The sequence below is a fragment of the Pelmatolapia mariae genome, linkage group LG4 (genome assembly GCF_036321145.2).
Source record: "Pelmatolapia mariae isolate MD_Pm_ZW linkage group LG4, Pm_UMD_F_2, whole genome shotgun sequence".
Taxonomy (NCBI): Eukaryota; Metazoa; Chordata; class Actinopteri; order Cichliformes; family Cichlidae; genus Pelmatolapia; species Pelmatolapia mariae.
This window is the reverse complement of record NC_086230.1, coordinates 25606147-25632156: the sequence shown is the minus strand read 5'-3', so window position 1 is coordinate 25632156 and position 26010 is coordinate 25606147. Positions and strand designations below refer to the sequence as shown.

Below are 26010 nucleotides of genomic sequence, written 5' to 3'. Positions count from 1 at the left end.
CCAATACCACGGGCAATCATTCGATTACGAATAACTTTTCTTCTTCGACTGCTTCCTTTAGGGGTCATCGCAGTGGGTCCTCTTCCTCACCATATCCCTAGCATCACTGTCTTTCACACAAACTCTTTGCATGCCCTTCACTACGTCCTACTCCTCCTCTCAAAATGCTCAACTTTAGTCATTTCTCCAATGTGCTCATTCCTAATTCTGTCCTTCCTGATCACTCCAAATGAAAATCTTAGTTTCAACTTTGCCACCATCTCTAAACCATATATCATAGCAGGTCTTACAGTTTACTCAAATATTGTAAAACTTGAAAAAAATAATGGTGTTGTCGAGGCTGGCTGTGTGGCAGGCAGCAGTCGGATCAAAACACAGGACTCTAAAACAAGAGGTAAACTAAAACGCAGCTTTATTGCTGAACTTAAACTAACTACAAAATAATGCAGGTCAAAAACCAAGGAAACCAAAACAACAAGCCTGCTATGGGGATAAATATCAAGGGAGGACACAACAAAGACAGAGGCAAACTGAGGGTATAAATAGACAAGAGGAGATTGGGGTAGAGTGGAAACATCTGAGAAAACACAGTTGAACTGAATCTAACTAATGAAACAAGGGGATGCAAAAGTAGGAGGTAAAATAGGAGATAACAAACACTGGGATCAGGACTAAGACATACAAACTTGAGAGAATTAAAAAGGGACCCCAAAGACAGCACACTGAGAAACCAGACCAACACAGGGACACGACAGAGGAGACAGAAAGGGACACAGACATACTGACATGCCTAGGGCAGACTGGACAGGAAAGAAAACTAACATGATAATCAAAAGAGGATAGAAAACAAAACTCAAACAAACACACAAACAAACAATATAATACTTCAACGGACAAAATATAGAAGTAGAACGTTTCAATTCCCAAAAGAACAGAATCACAAGTCCACAAAAAAAATTAGTTTTAATTAAGTGCTGGCTCGAAGTGCCCAGGACCAGGAAAGATTATGTGAGGATGTGACTGAAAGAAATATTATAGTCAGGAGTTTAAATCTAATTTTAAAAACATGCAATCTTTCTTAGTCCTGCTGTAAATCATTAGTCGGCTAGTTAAAGTAATTACTGGCATGTCTATATGTACAATCACCACCACTGATTCAAAACAGCAAATTTACGCCTTATCGCTACCATTTTGGGAAACATCGAAAATCACTAAGTGAGTCGAAGTAGAGGAAATTCCAAGAGTTTCCCTCTGTGGTGCACTGGAAACAAAACACTGATGTTATCTAGCAGAGAAGAAGTATCAACGCTCGAGTCTAACAAAGTAAAGTGTGAATTCTCCATGTGGACAACAGATGCCAGCCTCCAGGATTATAGCATACTCTCCTTTGGCACAGTCAATGATGCAACTTCTACCCCGAGCTTCTGGCTTACTCCGAACCGGAAAGCCGACTGCATGCTGCTCTCTCTGTGCAGTTGGCCTGGTGCACCGACTGACAGTCACACACACAAATACAGTATGTTTCATTTTCTGGATTCATTTAGTGTAAGCAAATTCAATTCAAACAGGCAACCTTCATCAGCACCATCCAAAAAAGACAAAAAAAAAATCAACATTGCCAGTAAAATGGGTGCCATCAGCTCAGAATCTCTTCCCTCATATCCACCAAGCTAATTATCCTCTAACGTTGATATTGTGTCTTGTAAAAGTCAGAACAAACCCTTCCCCTGGCTCACTCTGTTTCTTTCACGTCGATGCGCAGACACTGGCTGTCAAATATTGAAAAGGAGTCTGACTGTTTGAGGCTGTCTGACTGTCTTCTGAAACAACTTCTCCATCAATCAAACCCTCTCTCCGTTGTGTCCTTGTCATTTCTTTTTTTGAGTGTTCTGTCTCTTCTTCTTTCACTGTTTTTCGTGGCACAGACACTGTTGGAGTTGCACAAAAGCCACTCATTCATCCAGGTGGAGCTGCAATCTCAGTCCCATTTATACAAATTTCACATCAAAATTTAAAAGCCATAAGCAGTGTCGATGGGAAGATGTGAAGGGGATTCTTGATACTCTCCTCATCAGTTACTAGACAGATACAAGCTGCGTGATTAATGAGGTTGCAATCATTGTAAAGCCTTTTGACATGAAGAGTGAAATGAAAAGTAAACACAACTATAAACTGTTTTGCTGCTGCGGTGATTACAAATGTAATGTTAGTGCTCAGAAATGTGGCAGCTAATAAGTGTACTGTGTTCCTGTGAAAGTTTGGTAATCAACATCAGTTAAGGCTGAGCAAATAATATGCTGCTAAATCACAATTTTTCATATAATTCAAGTGAATGAATGACAGATAAGAACTACAGAGGCCTGAAGTCCAATCTCCACAGGGGGAGAAATGTCAGGGTATACCCCTGTCTGATCCAGACACAAAAGAGGGAGGACAGGTAGTGATCAGGCAGGTAACTATTAATCATGTTTCCAGATGTCCACCTCTGAAAACCTCCTTATGACTTTTACTTCCTCTAGATCAATCTTGTTGACCAAAGCTCATTTCCTGTCATGTGCTGTCTGAAGTAAACAGTTCAAAACATGGTTTGGACTTTTAAGGAGAGGTCAAAGTGGAATGCTGCAAAGAAAAGGTGTGTGCTGAATTCATAACACAGTAAAAAAAAAAAAAAAAAGGTCTTAATATGGTCATTTGAGACTATTTTACTTTGTTGCTTGCCACTCTTAAAACTCCAGCAAAACCAGTATGTTAACACCATGTGATCACAATATTTTTGACATTTTTCAGAATGGTAAGTATTGCAATAACATATAGTGAGATTTGTAACCTTTTTCAACTGCAAATGATGTCCTCAAATTGAAAGTTTGTTTTATCAAAAAGATAAAGCTGTCATATTTGATGACACTGTCAGCAAAACCTGCCATAAATGTTGAGTCGAGCGCCCTTAGGTTGTCCTCATTGATAAAGACTAATTCAGAATGACAGCAAAATGTTGGCAGTCTGTCTGCATTTATAAATCAGATTGTGATCTCTTTGAGGATGATTGCTGTCGGTCCAAGCCTATTTAGTCACCACAAGTAGTGATCGGTACCAGAATGTAAAAAAAAAAAACCCCAAAACAATTCCATGCAATTACTATTTAGCCACCAATTTATTTATTTTTTTAATTGTGACTGAGGACTCCTGTGACTGAGCCATTATTAGGATCTAGCTTTATCAAGCTAAGTGTGTCCGATGTTGGATTTTCTTTGTTTGTTTGGTTGTTTTTTTGGGCTGAGTCAATTTGCTAACGTAATCTCACGATAGTGGTGTCTGAGATGAGCCTTCTTTTTCTTAGTATTTAAATTTATTTGATAAAATATAGATATTTAGTGTCCTTGTATGAAAAGAATATCACCATGCAAAATATCACAAAATGATGCTCTATTGATATTTTTCCCGGTACCCCTATTATGGATCAGTAACAAATTGATATGATGTTAGATTTTGCCTTTAGAAATTGGTCAGCAAGGTTGAAATTGGTTAGAGTGTGTGTGAAACTGAAGACTGGAAATAGAGTGAAAAGAGTTAACCGTTCTTCTGATATCACACTACAAAACAAGACAGGAAATGAAATACAGCAGGATAATCATCGTATCTTGATTGCATTTTTAAATAATCACTAGAGCCTAGAATCACAATTAAAAATAAAATATGTTTAATCATCCACACCCTAACTTTTTTAGATTAAGTCCTAATAAACAGCACATGCTTCCGACATACATAATGAAGTTCTTTGCTTGACTAAGACAAAAAAACTGAAGCTTAAAAAATATTTTTTGTGTGCTATAGTTTTGGTGCAAACTGTGGTTATAGGCTAACCACAGTTGATTTTTGATATTCTTGATATTTTAAGCTTTATATTGTGGTTCCTTCGCATATTTGTGTTTACTCCTTTACATGGTGAAAATGACAGCATGTGCAGCTTATTTTAATATTTCCATCCAGAAGAATTTGTTTGATTGTTTGGCTCTGCGCGGAGCTGTGACAGCATATGATATTGTTATTAGGACATATAATTTAGTTACACTTGAAAGTCACTATGAAGCCAAAATGAGAATTCACTTTATAGCAATTGGCTTTGAGAGAGAACTACTCAGTCTCAGAGAATCGCTTAGCAACACAGTGCCAATCTCTTTCAGGATGTTGCATAGGCTCAGATTTCTAAATTCATATTTCATACTCATGACAGCCCAAGGATAGCTTTCTTTATATATGCTCAGATGCCATTTTTAAATTTGTTGGAAAAAAAAAACTTGTCATGTTATGAAATAACTATATAAAAAATTAACTATTGGACATAATCTTGTTTAATTAAATGTATCATATGCAAACAACTGTTAGTTATTGTTTGCAAAGATAACAGTCAACCTGGTTTCATCCTGTGTAGCTCAGCTGTCCACTCATTGAATGCTTCAGTAGTGTGTTTGGCATAGCTTGATGAATGGCTCCTTAGTTCAATAAGTCTAATTAATGCTGTTACAGATCGGTCATTTACGAGTTAAAACATTCATCATCCAGAATAATTGAATGACCAAGGTCAGTTTGAGATCACTAAGTTCCTTTAGGGGATTTTGTTTTGTTTTGTTTTGTTTGTTTTACCCAGATGGAATTAATAAAGAATTTTAATTGTGATCCTGACTTTCTAGCCAAAAGACAGATGAGAGGACTGATAGCACTTGTCCCAAAAATGAATATAAAACGACAGAAAACAGCTGGTAGTCTTCTGAGCTCCAACCTATAGGGAATTGCCAATCTCTGATTTCTCAAAATTCACCTATCATTAGTCACCACATTCCATAATATCTGTTTTGTGTAATGTACATAAAACAGAGGGTAAAGGCAGCCAGTTCAGTTATCAGTCTGTGAGCTAAGCCAAGAAGAGCAGCTGAAGCTGCCAGCATCTTATTTACTAAGAGACGCAACACTTGCTATCAATCTTATTAATCAAATGTAAGCGACAAAACAATAACGTTAATTGCCAAGAAATGCAAAACAATCCTGTGCAAAAGTTGCAAAATCTCGAGATGTTAAAATTCCCATTCATCACACAGTACTGAATCCCCCAAAATGCATCTACATCATAGCTACATCAGCTACCCATTATTTGTCTATATTTTGCTAGGAAAATTGGGAATGGAATCTTTATTTATTAAGAGATTTATTGATCAATAGTGTTCCATTGTGTGTTTTTCATTCCGTTTACTGCACTGGCAGTATGTTTGGGATCATTGTTAAGCTGAAAAATGAATATGTTGCCAGGTAATACATGGTGGATCATGCACATACTGATTACCATTTGAACTAAAGAGTTCAAATTTGCACTCATCCCTCCGTAAGATCTCATAAGTTCTTGTGTAATTTGGCATACCTCAGAACAAATTATACTTTTGCATTAGGCACCTAGTAATAATGTGTCTGATTTGTCTATTTTAAGTCAACATTAAGTGGCTTAAACAAACAAACAAAAACAAATCAATTCTTCGAAAATGGCCAGGTATGAGAACTTGAATAATTAAGTTTACATCAATATTAACTGCTTTCATGTAAACTGGTTTTGATTATGCAAGATGTCTTCCCCAGTCACTGCAGGCAGGGTTAATACAGTAGGTCATGCTAGACAGATTAGCAGCAAATTAAAAGGAAGTGAATTACACTGATTATGTTGATACAATAGCAGTTGATAAGGAGTGGGATACATAAGTATTGTATGTAAGAGAAGGTCTGCTCAGGTCTGTGTGTTATAAATGTGTCAAAATCAAGGCTCCATGCAAATGTATGTGTGCCTGCTGAGTTATTGTGACAGCCTGTGCAGACACTGACTTATAAAATGTATAACAGGAACAAATACTTGGTTAAGGTGTGCATAGCTGTCTGTGTTAGTGTCTGCAAGCGAGTACAATCCTAGTCTAGAACACAAAGTGAACAGTCAGTTTGTACTTGATGTAGGCAGGAAAAAATGTGGGTGACTTGGCAAAAGAGCAAATTATAATGGCAAGCAGCAGGGTCAAAGCAGCTGGGGTTTTTTTTTTATATGCAGTGGTTAATACCTAATAAGTACCTACTAATTCCCAAGAAGGACAAATACTAAGCCCATGATAGGTTTTGGGATGGCCATAGCTCACAGATGCCTGTGAAAAGCTAAGGCTGGCTCATATTGTAGTGTGAACATGGTGTGATGATCTGGCTAAAGTTCTACTAAGAAATCCTTGGTCCTGGCATTCATGCAGATATTACACTGTACAACTACCACTTACATAAAATTATTGTAAACCAGATACCAGTATGGTGGAAACTCAGTCCAGTCCACAGAAGCTCTACCTCTTACTCATGTCTGGTTTCCTGACACACTAGAAGATCAAGCAGAGTCTGTGCCTCGAGGAATCTGAACTGTTTTAGCAGTACGATGTAGAATTGCATAAAATTACATCCGCACAAAGACCAGGTCTATAATTAAGACATTCATTTCCAAATTTAGTTTCTACGTAACTCATTATTTTTTTGACATATATTTTATGGTTCTTTCAATTATAAAACACCTTTTGTGACCATTACTTTTATGCAGCCTTGTTTTTCCACTCTGTGTCTCTTTTGTTTTGCATATTTTTTTACAAAGTGCAGTAGAAAAAATAGGGTTCAATTGGCTCTGAGCAGACCAGACATAAAGGTGAAAGATAAATTGCATACCCTGCAGCATCAGTTAGGTGCAGACAGAAATAGAACACAGCTCCCGTTGAGGAAGAGAATAATTATGTTAAAGGTGAAAAAGGGTGATTATGCAGCTGATTAAACTAAAAGAAGCCTTCAGACCAAGTGTATTTCTAGAAACAAGTAGTTTTATGAATATTGTCTTGTACCTAAAATCAAATGTATTATGACAAACCTTCCCAGAGTTGAGCCTGCAAATTACTAACTCTCAGGGGTTGCAGTGAGTTGCAGAGTCTTAACATGTGCTTCCTGTCTCCACTCTGCAGTGAAACATCATGACTACGCTGCTGGACCTAAAAAGTAGTGTGCTGAGGCAGGTGCAGAGGAGCCAGTCGCTAAGGAGCCGAAGGGAACCTCCTCCTCCGACTGCCAGCAGCCCCCTCACACACTGTCCTGACCCCTTACCTCGCAGGTGAGTCAGCCGGATGCACATACATGTACAAATAGTACCACAAACAAATAAACAAACATTCAATCATATATGTTCACCAAGAATAAAATTTCCATACCTGCATTCCACGCCACCTCTGGGGAAAAGGACTTTTGTTAGGCAGAACGATCGACCTGGAAAGGATGTGCAGCAAATTAGGGATCTTAAAATGTACCAACGAGTGAAGAGAATGTCAAGGTGGAAGGAGTACATTGAGAAGCTCATGAATGATGAAAATGAAAAAAAATGGATGGATGGATGAAGGTTAGTAAATCAGGTGGTAAAAAGATGGTTGGCCCAGGTAACACATCTGTGCAGGGATGGAGATGTCTAGGAGAGAGGGCAGTGAGCTTTTTATTCAGACTGTTTTACACAAAGTTGGAGAGTCAGAGGATGTTTGAGGAGTGGAGAAAAAGTGTACTGCTGTTGATTTTCAAGAACAAGGATGTGCAGAGGAATAAAATGGCTGAGGAGCCGAAATTTGAAAATATGGGAAAGAGTTGTTAAAGATATGATGAGAGTTGAGAGTTCAGTGAGCAACAGTATGGCTTTATTCCGAGAAAGAGCACTACAAATGCAATATGTGTTTTGAGGGTGTTGATGGAAAAGTATAGAGAATGTCAGAAAGAGTTGCACTATTTCAAGGTTCAAGGTTCAAGGTTCTTTATTTGTCACATGCATAGTTATACAGGTATAACACACAGTGAAATGTATCCTGACACGCTCCTCAACATGTGCAAAAAAAAAAAGGGGGGGGGGGGGGGGTAGAGGAATAACATTATAAATATATATATATATATAGTATATACATTGGGTGAATGTGCAGTAGTAGCAGCAAGCAGGTGAATTCTGTACATTAATATGAATAGACATATTAATCGAGCTTGTTCTTTGTAGATCTAGAGACAACATATGATAGGATAACATGAGAAGATCTGTGGTGTTTTATGAGGAAGTCAGGAGTGTCAGAGAAGTATTCTAGGGTTGTGCAGGAGATGTTTGAGGACAGCAAGGCAGTGGAGAGGTGTGTGATAGGAGTGACAGATGGGTTCAAGGTGGGTTTTGGACTACATCACGCATCGCCTCTGAGCCCCTTTTTGTTTGCAATGGTGATGGGTAGGCTGACAGTTGAGCTAAGTCTCTGTGGACTGTATATTCATAGACATTATTGTGGTCTGTCTGAGGTGGAGGTATCCTCTAGAGAGAAGACAAATGAAAGTCAGGAGATGCAAGACAGAATACATATGTAAATGAGAGGGAGACAGGTGTTACAAGAAGCTGCAAGGAGCAGAGGTAGTGAAGGTGGATGTGTTTAAATGCTTGGTGTCGACCATATAAAGCAACTGACAGTGCACTAGAGAGAAGAAGGAGAATAGAGTGAAAGGGAAAATTTACAAGATAGTAATTAGACCTGCTGTGATGAATGATCTTGGAAGAGTTGAAGATGTTAAGGTTTTCAGTGAGAGCAACCAGAACAGTCAGGATTAGAAATTGGTATATCAGAACAGGTTGAGTGTTTTGGAGGCAAGGTTAGAGAGGCAAGGCTGAGATGGTTTGGAAACGTTGAATATTGAATTGCCAGAGAGGAGGAAATGATGAAGACCACAGAGAAGATTCTAAGATTTGATGAAGAAAGGCATGCAGAGTTATCAATAACATCTATCTAATTTTGGGTCATGTTATAGCAGCCTTCAAATCTAAGTATGTGTAAAAAATAATGTTGCTAGGCAACCAGGCGTGCAGCAGTAGTAGTTTTACATTATTCCTATGGGGTCAAAATGACGTACCCGGCAGTTCTGGGTAAAAGTGTTCATAATTTTTTTTTCTTTTGATCCCACACACGGTAACATTTAATATTTGATAAATAAGCCAATATAGTAAAAGTCATGAAATATGAGATGATGGGGTTTTAGTTTAACATGATTTTTTAAATGCCAAGAGGTCAAAATGACCTGCTTAGTAGTTCTAGTGTTAACCAAATGCCTTAGTAAGGTGCTAAGACATCCATGTGCCACCAGCAAAGCTTCAGTGCACCATGGTATTGATTCTTGATTCAATTCTCTCTAGCTTCCTTGTTTTCCAAAAGATGATGAATGATTGAGTCTTTCTTGGTGGTAGCGAGTGCTGTTTAACATATTGATCCAAACTTTCACATGTGCATCTGGCTTGAGATCTGGTGATTCCATGTGATTCACATCATTTTCAAACATTTAGTGGCACCTTTCAGGCGTATTGTCATTCTAGATTAAAACGTGCTTATCAGGATAGAAATGTTATGTCATAGGATAGATCACTCCAAACAACTTTGTATTGATTTATTGGAACTCTTCATCCAAGGGGGAAGTGGGCCTTGACCATCCTTGTCACAGCCCCCTCCCCTCACTAGCAGCTGAACACTTAAGCAATCGTTGAGATTCATACCACTGAACTACACTTTATGAGGAATTTAAAAGTGAGTAAAGGTCCCATTTAAAAAAGAAATGTAGCATTGTGGTATTAAAAAGTTACTGAACTACCTGATCATTTCTTTTAAAATGTGTGATATACTCCAGCCTCCCCGCAACCCAGAATTGGTTGCATGGTTATTTTACAGTTTTTGTTTTGTTTCTCACTATGGCAGAGAGCTTGACAAATAGTTTTCTCATTTATGTAACTGAAAAAAGTGCATCTTGATTTTTTTTTTGTCTTTTTTTTCCCTGTGGTATTGAAAATGGTGTCAAGGATTTTCCTGGGTATCTGTGTCAAGTTTAAATCCTAGTCCCAAAAGGTTCATTCTGTTGATCCGGACGTAATGTTTTCAGTAGGAGAAACATTTAAATCCTAGTATTGTGAAACCCTAGTCTCCTGTGGATACTCAAGAGTTACTCAGCGCACAAATATGACAGGTTTTGCAAAAGCCCTAAACACCATTACCATGAGGCAAAAATAAATCTCTGCCAGATGTAGAATCAGATATATAATGCTCATGATAATCTCCCTAGTGATAAGCGGAAGTCTCAAAGCTCATTTAAGGAAAAAAAAAAAAGTTTTTTCCACATTTTGGCACCTGCAGTGAACGCACAAAAAACATAGTTCAGTTGCTTTAAACTAGACCTCTCCAAAATCACAAAACACTTTTAATAGATGTTGAGTTTTCCCTCATTTAACAGTTTCCTGTTACAAATTGAAGCGTCTGTAAAGAACAAGTTTTAAGTAAAACCTTTAGTGCACTGAAGATCCATCCACAATGAATGTAGAGTCAGGATTTGACAAAACTTTAACATTATAATATTGTTGATAGGGCTGTTCGATATAACGATATATATCGGATGACGATATAAAAACATCTATCATGTCATTCTACGTTATCGTTTGTTTCGTGGTGTCGCAAAATAAACTGTTTACGGCAATATTTTTTTCACCGTTTTGATGGTCACCGTAGTGGCTATATTAATTTGTTAAAGTTCTCTCTTTCTCTTATATTTAATATAACCACACTACAGACGGACAAGGACCTGTTTTTATGCGTTTTCGTTAGCAACAACGACGGTAAAACCATCGCATGTCCGCTTGTTTATTTTCCACATAAACCTTTCACAATAAAGCTCAAGATCCTGTTGAGACTTTTCAAAATAAACTGAATCACGTGAAAAAGTATGCAGAGTATTTACGGATGAGAAGCAAAAAAGAGCCGTCAGGTGCTAAAAAATAAACCTTAGACTCAAACGTTAGAACAGACTTTTCCCTGCAGCACGCTGTGTAATAAATACAAAGGAAACGGCGGCCGTTACAACCTATGTCTAAAAATGTATCGTTTCATGCATCGGTTAAAACACTCGAGTCCAGGTACACGACGCCCAGCTGGAAACACTTCAGCTAAGCGAGATTCGCAGAATTTACAGAAAATGTAAAATTTTTGTCATTTATATCGTTATCGGGACGATAGATGTTTTATATCGGGATATGAGATTTTGGTCATATCGCACAGCCCTAATTGTTGATATAATCATTACGGAGCTGATGTTTAGTTCACTGTGTTCAACTATCACACTTTATATCCTACTCTTAAATAATTTGCTTTTTGTGACTAACTGCAGATACTTTAGTCTTCCTCAGGTAGCGAGCTTGATCGCAGTTCTTTCTAAGTAACTACAAAACTTGCAAGAAAACTGTGACCTTATATATTCCTCTTTTGAAGGCACTGTATTCTTGAGTGTATGAAAAACATTGCCTGGTTACTGTGGCTCTGTTACTGTCATGGATATTTCTGTATAGAGTTATGAGGATCATTAACGTAAAAGTGACACATTCACATGACAAAAGTGCTGTGATGGTGACAGTCTGATGAAGCCAGTAATGTTACAGATCCTATTTCTGAAATGAGATTATGGTAGATAGAAACCTTGTGACAGGCCAGTGAAATGCTAACCTCAGAGCGTTTTTTATGCAGATAGCCAACAATAGAAAACTAAATGGATAAAACCTATCTGAATCTCTGAAAGGGCACATTAATCTGAATCCAGCATTTTAGTCACCCTTTAAGCCAGTATATACAGTGGTTGCCCTGTATTGTTCTTCTTCATGCCATACACACATACATATTTATCTATACTCTACAGTATATACACTAGATACCTTGTGATGTTTTCTAATTTTTTCTCTCTCTTATAATGCTGTTTTTAATTAATTTCTTAAATGTGTTACCATTAGCTTATGCTAGTTATGTTAGTGGAGTTTAGTTTTTTCTTCGCAACAAGTGGAACAGGTAAAAAAAAAAGAAGAAAAAAAAAAGAGTCATCTGATTTATTTCAGTCGTGTTTTGAAGCTTTATATAAAGCCAAAAGTAATCGTATGAACCTGAGGTTTCTATAGCAACCTAAACACAGGCTGCTGCCGTGATGTGAACTTATACTTGTAATAACAACCATTTCTATTTTTAACATTGAAGATAACCTCAATCGCTGCGTTGAACACTAATCAAATCTGAATTTGAAAGTGTGATGCTGGACATACAGATGATTTTTGACACATTTTTCACATACATTTTAATTCATTGTATTTTTTAAGATAGCTTAAAGAGGTTTATTGATTTAGGATTTTAATATTTTTAAGCAAAATTAATATCACATAATAGAAGCTGATTTGTGCTCTTTATTAAAGACCTGATTTATTGTCTTCATTAAGCAGTGATTCGACCTGACAGTATCGCACCTTTCTCTCATTTCCCATGCCAGCTTCTTGGTGCTGCAGCTTCCCCACTGAGTCTCAGCTGTGTGCATACCCTGAGCCCTCATCATTAGAGGCAGGCTGTTGATCTTTGTTATCCATTCAGACGGCTGCTGACCTGGATGCACTTTCACTTTAATTGAGAATTTGCAAATGAGGCCGGGTGGATTTAGGCTGCTCCATCCACGGTTGTTGACCCAGTAGTACAGTCGGCTGTCAGAGCCGAGCCCTTTCCGAGCAGAGACCTGCACATCGGAGGTGAACTTTTTAATTCAGTAGAGCAAATTATGTTTTTACCTCTATGTGAGCTGTTTTTTTAACAATGTGGAAAAGCACAATACACTGTCAGCAATCAGCTCGACTGGCGGTACAGCATATAAACCCACCAGGGTTAAATTTAAATTTTTGCTTTTTTGTTGCTGTTGTTGTTGCTTGATTACTTTGCTGTCCGCTTCCACATCCGTCAAGAGAAGTAGTCTTCATATTTCACACTTGACTTCACTGTGTTTTGAATCCCCAGCTTGCTTAATGGCTCTGACTTCTCAGTGTCACGGTATCGAGGCTCTCATTTTTTAATAATGCAAAATAACACAGTCAATTGAGAGTGACATTAAACAGAAACCCCTAATGCAATAAAATCAACACCTGCTATTGCAAAGTCAGTCAAGGCTAGTATATTTTTAATTTTTGCTTTACAAGTCCTTGAAATGAGCAGGACCTACCATGTTTTACTTTATTTTCCTGACTTCCTGGCTGTCTTCCCAAAACCTAGAAAATCTTAGTAAAACTTTATTTCTTTGTGTAGTAATTAAATTTTAAAAGAGCTCAGTAAAGTAGCTGAGAATCTCAGCTTTTAGCATGTCAGTCAAATAATAATACTGCACTTATTTGAGACTGCTTCCAGCATCACATGAGTAGTTGTTTTTGCATTCAAACAAGAATTTAGATCGTATTGTGGGAATAACCAACCAGGGATGGAAAGTAACAGAGTAGTTCTGTGCATGCATGCAGTTGTGCTTTCCACTCTGATTTGGATAAATATTGTAAAGTTGACTGTTTTACAAGCTCTGCAAAATGTAATATGGTCTCCTAAATAGGTTATTTAAACATAGGCTATATATAAACATCCTAAAGTGTATTTGTTCCAAACAGCTCCACCTGTCAAGTATCAGAGGAGGAGGAGCCAAAATGCAGACTCCCAGGCAGACTGAATAAAAAAAGGAAAGCCCTTTATTTCAGCTGATACAAATCCAAAGAAAGAAAAACAGAATCCAAAACAGGCAGAAAACACATGGGGAGGAAAACAGATGCTGTGAGGACAAAGGGTACACATACACACTGATGGTGAATTAGGAATTTAGACACAGCTGGGAAGAAATGAGACACAGGTGCACACAAAACAGGGAAACACACACAAGAATAAGCTTGGCACAGGGGAAAGACACAGGAGGATAGACAAAAAGGAAACACAGAGGATAGTACTATAAACAGTACTAAAATATAGCAAAAACTGAAGCTTCAAAATACTGGGGATAATTGAGTACAAAAAGCTACCAAACAAAACCCACAGACCATGACACCACACTGATCAGGATAAAATTTATATACAGTTCCCATAGGGAATCCTTATATTACACAAGTTCCAAATAATGACCATATGTGGAAGTAGTCACAGTGAGACAAAATTTCAGGTTTCAGAAGTTAGGCTTTACGCGTTTCTTTTAACTCTTGACACTATTGAGAGGCAATATCTTTATTATAATCATTTCAGATAGCCTAACCCACCTGTTTACATTTTTGTTTATGAGGGACAGCGATTCACAGGAAAAGTAACTGATGGGATGCTCTAACCTCCAGAATAATAATGATCAAGTTTTCTTGATCGGTTTCCTCAAAGTATGTTTTGCTGATCCTATTTTTGTCCTTCAGTCAAACAAAATTTTTAACTTTAAATCCTTCTCATCACATACAAGGTCTTCAATAATCAGCCTCATCTTATCTTAAAGACCTCATAGTACCATATCACCTCAGTAAAACCCTATGCTCTCAGATTGCTGGCTTACATGTGGTTTCTGGGTTATTTAAAGTAGAATCACTACTTTTTTATTTTTGCATTTTTCTCTAGCCTTTTCTTTAACTGATATAAATATCAGAATGTATATTATATCACAGTACATATTATAATTGTAATGAATGAACATGACACAGAGTGAAACATTGTTGCACAAGGATGTTTCATGAATTAAAATGTCAAATTTAATTAGCCAGTTTCTGGCATTTAGAGCATCTTGGATCAGATATTGGAACATTTTGAAAATTACTCAGTTTGTAGTTAAGCTTTAGTTTAGTTTAAAGTTCAGTGTTGGATTTGGTTTTTAGTTGTGGGAGTTGTGGAAATTATGAAAATCTAAAATACTACCAGACAGGCAACCTCTAATGCACATTTAGTTGTGTCAGTAAGCACAATGTTACAACGCTTGTAAGGATTGCATTGTAGTACGCTGGGACTCCATTTAACTTCATTTTTCAGTGGGCAGGATAGTTCCACAGAATTAAATAGCTAGAGTTTGGCCAACTGTGAGTTTTATGAGATCATGGGTTTGTTGCAGATGTGAAAAGATTTCCTGGTTAATGTTGTATACCCTCACTGGCCACTTTATTTGGTAAAACTTGCTAATACTGGGCTGGACTCCCTTTTACCCTCAAAACATCCTTAATTTTTGAAGATAAAAGGGATGATCTGCTCTGATACTCATCAGACCACATCATGTTTTTCCAAAGTTCTTTTGTACACTTTTGAATGTCAGCCTCACCTTCTTGTTCCTAGCTGATAGGAGTGACACAGTGTGGTCTTCTGCCACTATAGCCCATATGCGTCCAGATCCAACATTATATTTGAGTTAATATTGGCTATCCAAAGCAGACTGGCTAGTCTTCTCTGAACTCTGGCATCAACAAGGCATTTTCTCTCTCACTGTGGATCAGTAGATATTTTCCCTTTTGGAGACCATTCTCTGTAAAACCTAGAGATGGTGGTGTGGGAAAAAAACACAGACAAGCCTGTCTTCAACAACAATCTTGCCACATTCAAAGTCATTTATTAAATGACCTTTTATCCCAATGCTAATTTTGGGTTTGATCTTCAGTCGGTTGCCTTAAGTCTACATGCCTAAATGCATGAAATTGCATTTTTTTTTCCTAAAAATAGCCAAATAACAACAGAGAAGACAAATCAAACACAAAAATAAACGTGTAAAAAAACAAAGTGGTCCCACACATTTTTACAACATTTGAAATGTTATAGTGATGCGTTATTCTTCATGGTAATGAGACATGCTGTGATGCATGGCCTGGGGACACTAGCACTAACAAAAAGACATGACGCAGAGCAGGACGTGGCAGAGATGAAGATGCTAAGATTATCATTTGGGTGATGAGAATGGATAGAATTATGAGCAAGTATATCAGAGGGACAGCTGAAGTTGAGACATTCAGAGACAAAGGTGACGATAAAATTCTGAGATGGTCTGGACATATACAGTGGAAGCATAGTGGATATACTGGGCAAATGATGTTAAATATAGAGCTGCCAGACAGGAGAAAAGAGGAAGACCACCCTAGAAGATCCATGGATGTAATGAAGGAGGGCAAGCAGAGAGTTGGTGTGACAGAAGAGGATACTAGGACATAGTTAGATGAAGGCAAATGATCCGCTGTAATGACCCCTAAAGCGAGCCATCAAAAGAAGAATAAGATTGTGCATGCTCAAAGAGCTCTGAGGGGACACATCTTACTTAAAATTGTGAAAACAGTATGTGATAAGTGGGGAAAAAGTTTAAGGAAGGAATAGCCATTTACTCAAAGTATCCAGGAGAATTGTCTTATACCTCAGCAATCCTTTAAATGTGTCTTTGTGTCAGATTTCTTGTTGATACTGCTTTTTTTTTCAGAAAGCATGCCAAACCTTTACTTTAAACCTGACAGTGGTCTGTTTTAAAATATGTCAGATCCACAGTCAGCCACTGACCCACGGAATGAGAAAGTAAAAACTGTGAAACGCAACTGGGAAGCAACCAAAAAGTCTTGAGTTGGAAATAATTTCACACCAGGCTACTTTTATGTCTGTCAGTACCACTGGCTGCATGAGCGACTGCAGATTCTTCCACGTTATTGAATGGAGAGATTCAATCAGAGCTTTTGTGATTTTATCTCCACGCTGAAGCCTTCTACCTGTAATGTTTTGCTGCTTAATCAAATGTGTAATTAGAGTATAACAAACAGTCTTCTGTGTTGTTTTGAGGGGTTCCTTGTCATAGAGATCTCAGTTTATGATTGGAGCCCCAGGCTTATATTATGGATTGACATCCATAAGGAATTAGATTAAAAATAAATAAATAAAACAACATTTAACTTTACTAGAATGCATACAGACGTCACTTTGTTTTTCATACCGCAGATGACAGTGATGTCTGCAATATTAATTACTATGTATGCACTGCCATCATATATTGGGGTTTGAAGTGAAGGGCTTCTGTCATCTTCGCACTCTCAGTCAGTTCATGTTTATTCTGAGTTATTCTTTTAGACAGAAGACGTTCTTGTTTTTATTTGTTTTCCTTCTGATTTACTCTCCAGACAGGAAATCATAATTGAACCATTTGAATGAATTCGGAAAATAAATTACAATAAAATGAGCTTTTAAAAAAAGGGACCTGTTTCCTAGCAACATCAAATCAGTTTGTTATTCTGGTAGCGTGCGTGCATGTGTGTGTGTTTGTGTGTGTGGATGAGAGATGGAGAGAACGATTTAACTTAATACATCTTTAATATATCTTTTTGATGTATCATGTTAAAATGGACTTGATTTGCATCATTTGTGCAGTACTGCTTCCCATGAACATGTTGTCCCAAGCCCCCAGAAAGAAAAAAAAATATCCCAGACTGTTTGGACAAATCCTCAAGCTGACTGACAAAAGATGGGACAGATTTCTGGATACAAAAATACTCTGGGCAATTCAACCCGGATGTGGAGAGAACCGAGTGTCTCTAAACACAAGTCTTAGTGTGGAATGAAGCTTATTTGTACTATTTGTGCAAATGAAAACTGAAGCTCCGTGAAACAAAGCTCCCAATCCCTTGTTAGTGGAACAGGCTTTGTCTTTGACAGACTCGGTTTGGGGTTTTCTTTCAAATGCTGTCTGAGGAGGTTTACTTACGAAAAACAGCTGTGGTTTTATTTTCTGTATAATGCAGGAGGGTGTTTGAAAAGTATAGCTATGGGTTTTATTCAGAACTGTTTTAATGTAGAGCAAATTCAGCAGCTGTCCTGGTTATCAGTTAATTGCTGGATTTTTTTTTTTGTTGTTGTTGAAATGTCACAAAGTCACTTAGACAAAAGACGATACCATTTGTTTTGGGATTTTTGATGGGAATAGGCAAGAAATCCTGAAGCAAGTTTGAGTGTCGAATTTTTTAATGAGTAAACATTAAATAATGCTTAGCTAGTCTTACTGACTAACGGACATTCAACAAGTTCCAAACATATTCAAAAAGGTTGGGTTTTTTAAAGTTTTATTTTTATTTTGGGGATGTGTTGAGGGAAATTTGGGATTTAGTATCTGACCCAAAGAAACTTCAGATTAGATTAGTTGGGGATCAAATCACTAAGGCAAGATTCACAGAGGATTCAGGCTTTCCAGAATTTTGAGGTCAGGATATCTTTACTAGGACAATTGTCATAGCAACTATAACCAGTCATCAAAAGACTAGCTAGCAGGGCTTTGACTAATGTTAGCATTAGCCAAGCTAGCTAATGCTTGTTACTAACTTTGTTTATATCCAATAGCTTGATTATTCACTGCAATTATCAATTACTCCTATAAAAAATAAACAGACGGGCCAATTCATGCTCTCAGGATATTTGCATAAAAAATTTAATTGACTAACAGCCATGCTGGCACTTCAGAAGTTGAATTTCTCTTGACTTTCGGCATGTGTAGCGTAAGCAAAGAGAAGCAACACATCCGTAATTCATTTCAGCAATGCATGACATCACCCATTCAAAGCGACAAGAAGTGAGAACACTGAAGCCTGAAATGCAGCCATGTGAATCCTGCCATAATGACCAGTAAGGCTACAATAACTCAGTCACCTGAAATGAGTTGTCGACTTTTTATGGGTTGAAACTGTAATGAAGAAAATACTCTTTAGAAAATATTCATACATGATTTATTCCCTCCAAATATCTATAAGCTGTCACTTACCTACAAAAAAGATTTCTAACTCCATCAATTTTACAAACAGAGTCAGATGAAATGGCATCATGCCAATAAACTGCTTTGGTAAAATGGTTTCTTGGCTGTAGATTAAAAAAAAAACAACCACTGAAGGCCTAACATTAGTCACTGATATTGGGAGGACTGACCTCACTGTCAAGTTGTACTCCTCACTTTTCTTTTTTTAGTGTTTTTTTTTTTATGTTTTAGTGACTCTGATATGATTATAAAAGTTTACCCAAGGAAACTTTCACTTTTCCAGTTCAACTGGTCCTCACCCCAGTAGAAACTTCACCAACTCTCCCAGCATGGCAGCAATCATTATCCATTAAAAACCTCATGGGTTTACCATCTGTTGCCCCACCACTGTGATATTCAGTAAGTGCTGGGATGTGGGATGCTGGGATGCTAATAAAGGAGTGTGTCAGGGCCTCTGTGGACAGTTCTTTCGAAGTATGCCAGGATGAGAAAAGAGGTAGATGTGGTGGTAGGGTTAGGTGGTGGAGGTGAGAAGTTAAAGGCAGACGGCATGGCTGATCCTGATGGTTCCGCTACAGCTCACATAAGAGCGGCTGCCGGTGTCTGTGAATTCCATAAAGGCTGAGGGGAAGATTCCCCCTAGAGAGATTTGGCAGATACTGGGAGAGATGGGGTGTAAGTGGTGGTGGTGGTGGTGGGGATTCCCAAGGTGTTCAGCCAGCTCAGTGAATGTGCCCGAATCACCATGACAACTGGGGCTGGCGGGAGTCCGGGGATTCACTCACACCTGGAGGAAACAGAAACATCATTTGCATTTTGCACACAGCCCGGCTCATAGCAGATTAACATGGTTCATGCAGGGTGCAGACATGCTGACTTTTTCTTTTTTTAAGCTTGAGACAAGAGGGTGTTTGATAAGTAATAAAAAGCTGAACGGTAGGCGATGGAGTCCAGTAGTTCAACATTAAAAGAAAAAGATCCTCTTTATTGACAGATGCTTCTTCAAAGTGTCTGCAAACAGGATGCTGTGTGATCCCACAAATGTCACTCAATCCTGCTGTAATTACCATCCATAAATAATTTAGGCTGATCAGATGGTGTAGATGTATAACAGAGTACAACATGCATTTCAACTCACTTTTTTATTTTCCCTCTCTATCTTTAGAGATAATCGATTTTCAATGTGCTCCGTCTACTTGGCAGGATTTCAGAGGAGAGCGTGGAGTTCTTTGAGCGTATGAATGCCATCCTGCAGAAACAGGAGAACATGATGCGGGCGGCCCAGGCAGAGGTAACCCCCACCTAACTTCCGCATTTCTGTCTGTTACAGGTTTGAAACATGTACAGCGTGTGTAGCGAGTACAGATCTCTGCGCTGTCTTTCAGCCCACCACCATGACCACTCTGACGTCTATAGACAGACGGACTAGGTTAAGCAGGGCGCTCAAAGGGCTGGAAACTCGGCTGTGACAAACTGCTGTCAAGGCTGTGTTCAGTTTCTCCTACTGCCAAAGCTAGACAGTGATGCTTTTTAAAAATTTGTAGCAAATGCTTGATGATTTCATTTCCAAATTGCTGTATCGCTGTCAGCAAAATAGCCAATAAGCCCAAAGCAAACTGCTGACTGTGATCAAAACAGAAGGTATATTCACTCAGCATGCCATTTATCATATTGTCTTCTGGAAAAATGATTTTTTTGTTTGTTTGTTTTGTTTTTCTCCTATCCATCGGTGGCTAAATTTACGCTTATTTATTTATTTTGTTTGTGTGTGCAAGATAGAAAGACAATTGAACTCTATTCCACCAGAGGGATCAAGTTGAGTCAGATTCATTTGTATAGTGCTATTCAAACACAAGGTAAGTCAAAGGGCTTTACAGAGGGTTTTCCATGCAAATGAAATTGAGTGACATCCCATTCTTAATACATTGGGTCTAATCTGATTTCAGCCCATTCCTTTCCACAAGGTTTAGGCGTTTGTTTATAGAAGTTTTTGACCATTTTTCCAGGAGCACAGAAGAGTTTGGACATTGATGTTGGCACTGATTTACGAGTTGTCCCTTGTAAACCCGTCCATAACTATTGACCATTTCTCCATTCTTGAACCAGCCGTCAGTGGAAGTTCAACTTCAGTTCAGTTTCAACTTTCGACCTGGTTGTGGTCATGTTGTCTTTCAGCACTTTTTGATGTTGTGCAGAATACATTGCTGAATCAATAACTACAACCTGACTGGTTCCTGAGGGTATGGGGGACAACACCATAATGTTTTTATGCCTTTATAAGGTTCTTTTCATAGCTGTCATTGGTCAACAACAAACACATGTACAAATATTTGTGGGCCAATGACTTTGATCCATCATCAAGAGCACATTCCTTTAGGCACGGTTTTTATCCTTGTGTTCATTGGCAGGTTTGCTGTAATGTTCTTTTTGGAGAACAAAGGCATTTGGCTACCCTTCAGTTTTTATGATTTTTTTGACACCACCAATTACCTGCAGATCCTGTTAAATTTTTTAGTTTTTTATTCTTTTTTGCAAAAGAGGGCAGCTCTTGGGATGAGTTGTGCATTCATGGAAAAACTGCAAATCATTTGAAATCTGTGACACAGTAGGAATTTTTTAATCAGATATGTGTCTTGAAGATAATTTCCATGAAATTTCCTCAGTTTTCAGTGAGGCTTCTTAGATTGTAATTTTCGCTTTTGTGTTTTTAGTTCAAAAAGATTATTATTTTTATATTGTTGTATTGATGCAACAATAAATAAATGGGCGTTGTACTTCTCCTACCACTGGAAGATTTTTTAGGTTGAAAAAACAAAGAAAAAAAGCCAAACATGTATATTAGAAGTTCTTCCTCTCAACACAGCCTTTATCCAAGGCCAATTTTATTTTGGCTAAACTGGTTTTGTCCTCTCGCAGTGCCAAAGAGGGGCCTGCACAGTTCCACCACCCCAAGAGCATGTGGACCAAGCCTTTATCCCCGACAGAATCAGCAGGACAGAGGTGCGTGAGCTCAGCTTCTCTGTTTTCATCTTATTTCAGCAGGGATTAAATCTCAAAACTCACAATAACAACACAGTTGAGGCTTTTTATTCCTGCTTTTGATGTGCAGCGGAGCAGAACGCATAAGGGCAAAAGAACACAAGCTTTTTATTTTTGAAAGGTTGTTATTAACTGGAGTGTGTTTTCATGTAGCTGGACCTGCTTTATGAGGAAGCTGTGTACACGGTGGTCAACAGGGTTGGAGTGCCCTCACCCGAACATGTGAAAAGTGACGATGAGCTCTTTGCTTACCTGCTGAAGGTATCTGTCTGTCTATCTGTCTATCTATCCGTCCGTCCGTCCGTCTTTTTCTCTGTCTCGTGGACACATGATAAGAGCAGACTGTATTTCTTGAGCTTCATTAAATCTCTGTCAGTAACACTGATGGTAGCCTCAGAGAGAGCGTTATTTGTTGTGAGCGGGCTGTAAGAATCAGAGCAGATGCTCTTGGCTCAAAACTGATTAAACATCAAAGCCCAGTCACACTGTGTACTGATATTCAGCTGTTATATTACATTCATTCAGATGATGTCGTGCTAAGAATCGTAGTCTCCTTTTGTTTTTTCTGAAGTGGGCATCTTTTTCTGGCTTTCTTGTTTTAACAGAAGGTTAGCTTCTGCCAGGGACTTTGACCGAATTATGTTTTTTATATTTTGGAGATGTTTTGTTAGATTTAAGCAGTAACTCTGTTATCTATTTTGTATGTTTTAATATTGCTACCTAAGAAACTCTAATTCAGGTATGGTTAAAAGGTCTTTTTTGACTGACACTCTTCTCCTTAAAGGTTTTTGATATGGGTGAGGAAGAACATGAAATCATTCTCCAAAAAGTTCAAGAATCCAAGGTGAGATTTGTTTGTGGCGTTCAAGCAAATTTTGTGTCTTCTGTTATAGAAGGACAGGCAGAATTCAGCTGCAGTATTATGTGACTTATATCAAATATGCTTTTTTCGGGTGAGCCTTTCACGATATCCCTAAGTTAAAATGAAACATTGTAGAAAGAAAATCCTGCAAAAGTCAGCCATGCCCTCACAGGAGGTGCTTTAATGCACCGGAAAGGTTCTGGAGTAATAAGGTGAAAGCATGGCCTGAAGAGTCATGCCCTTGAAGATGTTTGTGAAATGTAAAACTTGTAACAAGTAAAAGCTACATTTTGTACAGCATGTTTTGGGGGGTTTTTGTGGGGGTTTTTTTTTGGGGGGGGGGGCTATTTACTTGACTGCCACTTTACACCTTTTAATATCCATGTAAAGAACTTTGAAGTGTTTTGAAATAGAGGTTGCCTGAGTTTTACTGCCTTTTTACTTGAAGTTTAACAGGAAATAGGAAGTTATCATTTTTTAAAATTCATGCCCATCATCCTTGAAATATACTCAGATGTTTTAAACTAAACAGGCATGAAATTCTTTTCCACAGAGAGCCAATTTTTCCTTGAGAGTTTCTGTTATGAAAGCAAAGAATCTAATGGCCAAGGATGCAAATGGTGAGATATTTCATTCATTACATGATCTTTTTCTAATATTTAATCGAAATGTGCTTCATCCACTCACAGTGATTAAATCACTTTTCTTCCCCACTCTGACACTTTGTACAAAAAGAAAAAGCCACTAAGCCTAAAGTGTAATGATGAGTGCTGATGTTATAATCCAAGTAGTCGGATATAATGTATAACCTATGACAAATGAACTATGCTAATGAAACAGCAGTAACAGTAACTATCCAACACTGTCTTCTGGTTGTCACCCTGCACCCTGCCAGGCTACAGTGACCCATATTGCATGCTGGGCATCCTCGTGGGCCAGAGCCCTCGGGAAACGGAGGAGAAGAAGGAGAGAAAGTTCAGCTTCAGGAAGAGGAAGGACAAGCTAGAGAAACGCTCCAGCACCAAGGAAGTGTTACCAGCCAGGTGTATTCAGGTGACTGAGGTCAAACCTGAGACTCTGAACCCAGTGTGGGACGAGCACTTCGTGTTGTGAGTACAAGACAAATTCTAACCTTTATCAGAGATCTGCACACACTGGTATGTGTGATATGCAGGAATCACGGTTTCATTAGTTTCACACTAACGCCCAAAGCTGCTAGTTATGTGACCAGTGCGCCACAATGTCATTTCTGTGAAAAGAGCCACTGAAGAATTGAGCCGATTATTGTCGGTGTTGCTGATGAAAATGAGCGCTTAAACGATGATGTTTCCGGGTCTTTAGTTTTTTATTGTTGCTTTGCTGTTGTTGTGTTCTAGTGAAATAGACGATGTCCACAATGACCTCTTACATCTAGACATATGGTAAGATAATTCAATTCAACTTTATTTCCTATTAATGCAGTGTGTCATCTGAGGAGACTGTGCATAGTAATGCCAAGCTCTTACAGCTACAAAAATAACCTACAGTACATTTGATTTGTTTTTGCTTTAATGCCAGATTATTACATTGCATTGCAGAAATTTAAAAGAAAACATATTTGGAAGCAGAGAAACAAGAGGTGGTAAATAATTATATTAAGTATACAATAACTGATTACTTTCTCAGTTAATAATTAGATCTATGAAAACTTACAAATTGAATTATTCTCAACTAATGTGTTTGATTTGATAAGATAACTTTCAAAATCTATTGATATTCAATTTAGTTAAATGTAAGGCAGCATATTCTTTCAGCTGAGAAACAGAAATCATCACATTTTGGGTTTTTTGGAAAATTAACAGTCAAAAAAGTTGATATTTTGTGTTTGAGCAACAAAATCCTCTAAAATAACTCCTCACTGCAGCTCTAGAAAAGTCACAGAGCTCTATCTTTTTTATTACTTTGTCAAAAGCTTTACAATCTGCCCAGTTTAGCGCCTGGTTCTGCTTACTTTCTCAGTTTTAGCAGATCAAAGTTTTACAAGCAAAAGAGAAAAAAGTCCAAAGTGAAGCGAAGCAATCATCTTTTCTAATTATGCAAAAATGTAACAATTTTATCCGCATCATTCAGTGTGAATATCATTATTATGCAAATCAAATAGCCTGTTAAAATGCGATGTTCTAAATTACAAAATGTCCCCATTATTCAGCTGTTACCGAAACATTTCCTGCCTCTTGTCATGGTAAAAGTTGCTTTTCTTAAACAACAATGGGCCTTGATTATAGATGACCTTCTCTTCTCAGTTTATTACAGCTTCTTACAGCCTCTCATGTTTTGCAGTAAGTGAGAGTGTAACAAGCTTTTATTCGTCTTCTTTCCTTCAGGGATCACGATGACGACGTATCTGTTGCTGAGGCCTGCAAAAAGCTCAATGAAGTCAGTGGACTTCGAGGAATGGGCAGGTAGAAGAAAGTACTGCATGCTAACTACAGTAATTCTGGATTTCCAGTGTAATTTTGTCAGAAATCCTTAAAACTTTCCTAATTTTGGAAACAATTAAACTTGTTAATTCGTGAGTCCAGCTGACATTGCAACAGTAAAAATATGAGTCATTAAATATGTCATTTCCATGTGAATTATTCCAGAAGTTCCAGCTGATGAGTATAGAGACCTGGTTTGTCTGCACATGTTCAAAAAGCTGATAGCAGCCTACTTGTTAATTTTACGGGATCATTTGGTATTTGCCCTTTGAAAGACTGACATACAGGAAACCCTGGTGCCAATAAATCTGTGCACACAGAGAACATGAGGAGATCAGCCAGGTCACAGAGACACTAATAAATAGCAGACATGTCTAATGAAAACCTGAGAATGTCAACCATAGCCAAGGGATTAAAGGATCCTCATCCCGTGGTGAAAAATCTGCAATTTTAATCCAACAAGAAAGTAACAAGTGGTCAGCTGGCATCAGTAAATAAATGCAGTATCTCTAATTGTGAGTCACACATAATGAAAGCATTAGCTAAATGCAGAAAAACTGAAAACTCACCATTTACTTTGTTCCTCGCATTTTCCGCTCAGGTATTTTAAGCAAATAGCAAAGTCGGTGCGCGCGAATGGATCTGCATCATCAGGCTCTGAGGAGAATGTAGATGACTTCCTCGGATGCATCAATATTCCTTTGAATGTGAGTGAACAAAGTGCAACTGTCTCCGCAGAGAAATCACACACAAGCTTTTCTTCTTTCAGCTGCTCCCTTTAGGGGTCACCACAGCGAACCATCTGCCTCCATCTCACCCCAATCCTCAGCATCTTCTTCCATCACACCAACCCTCTGCATGGCTTCCTTCACTGAATCCATGAATCTTCTCTGTCACGAATCTTCTTTTCCTCCTGTCTGGCAGCTCCATATTCAACATCCTTTGTTTATGTCATCCTCCTCTGCACATGTCCAAACCATGTCAGCCTTGCCTCTCTACCTTTGTCTCCAAACT

General features: G+C 38.1%; 1 protein-coding gene across 1 annotated transcript in view; it reads left to right on the top strand.

Moving 5' to 3' along the window:
• baiap3 (BAI1 associated protein 3) overlaps window positions 1–26010 on the top strand; it is a 46057-nt gene that overhangs the window by 4030 nt on the left and 16017 nt on the right. The window contains exons 2-11 of the mRNA XM_063470751.1: window positions 7014–7159; window positions 19840–19927; window positions 21553–21636; window positions 21829–21936; window positions 22460–22519; window positions 23091–23157; window positions 23433–23646; window positions 23914–23958; window positions 24901–24978; window positions 25598–25703. Coding sequence (XP_063326821.1) covers window positions 7023–7159; window positions 19840–19927; window positions 21553–21636; window positions 21829–21936; window positions 22460–22519; window positions 23091–23157; window positions 23433–23646; window positions 23914–23958; window positions 24901–24978; window positions 25598–25703 — 987 coding nt within the window. The 5' untranslated portion in view covers window positions 7014–7022. The remainder of the gene's footprint in view (window positions 1–7013; window positions 7160–19839; window positions 19928–21552; window positions 21637–21828; window positions 21937–22459; window positions 22520–23090; window positions 23158–23432; window positions 23647–23913; window positions 23959–24900; window positions 24979–25597; window positions 25704–26010) is intronic.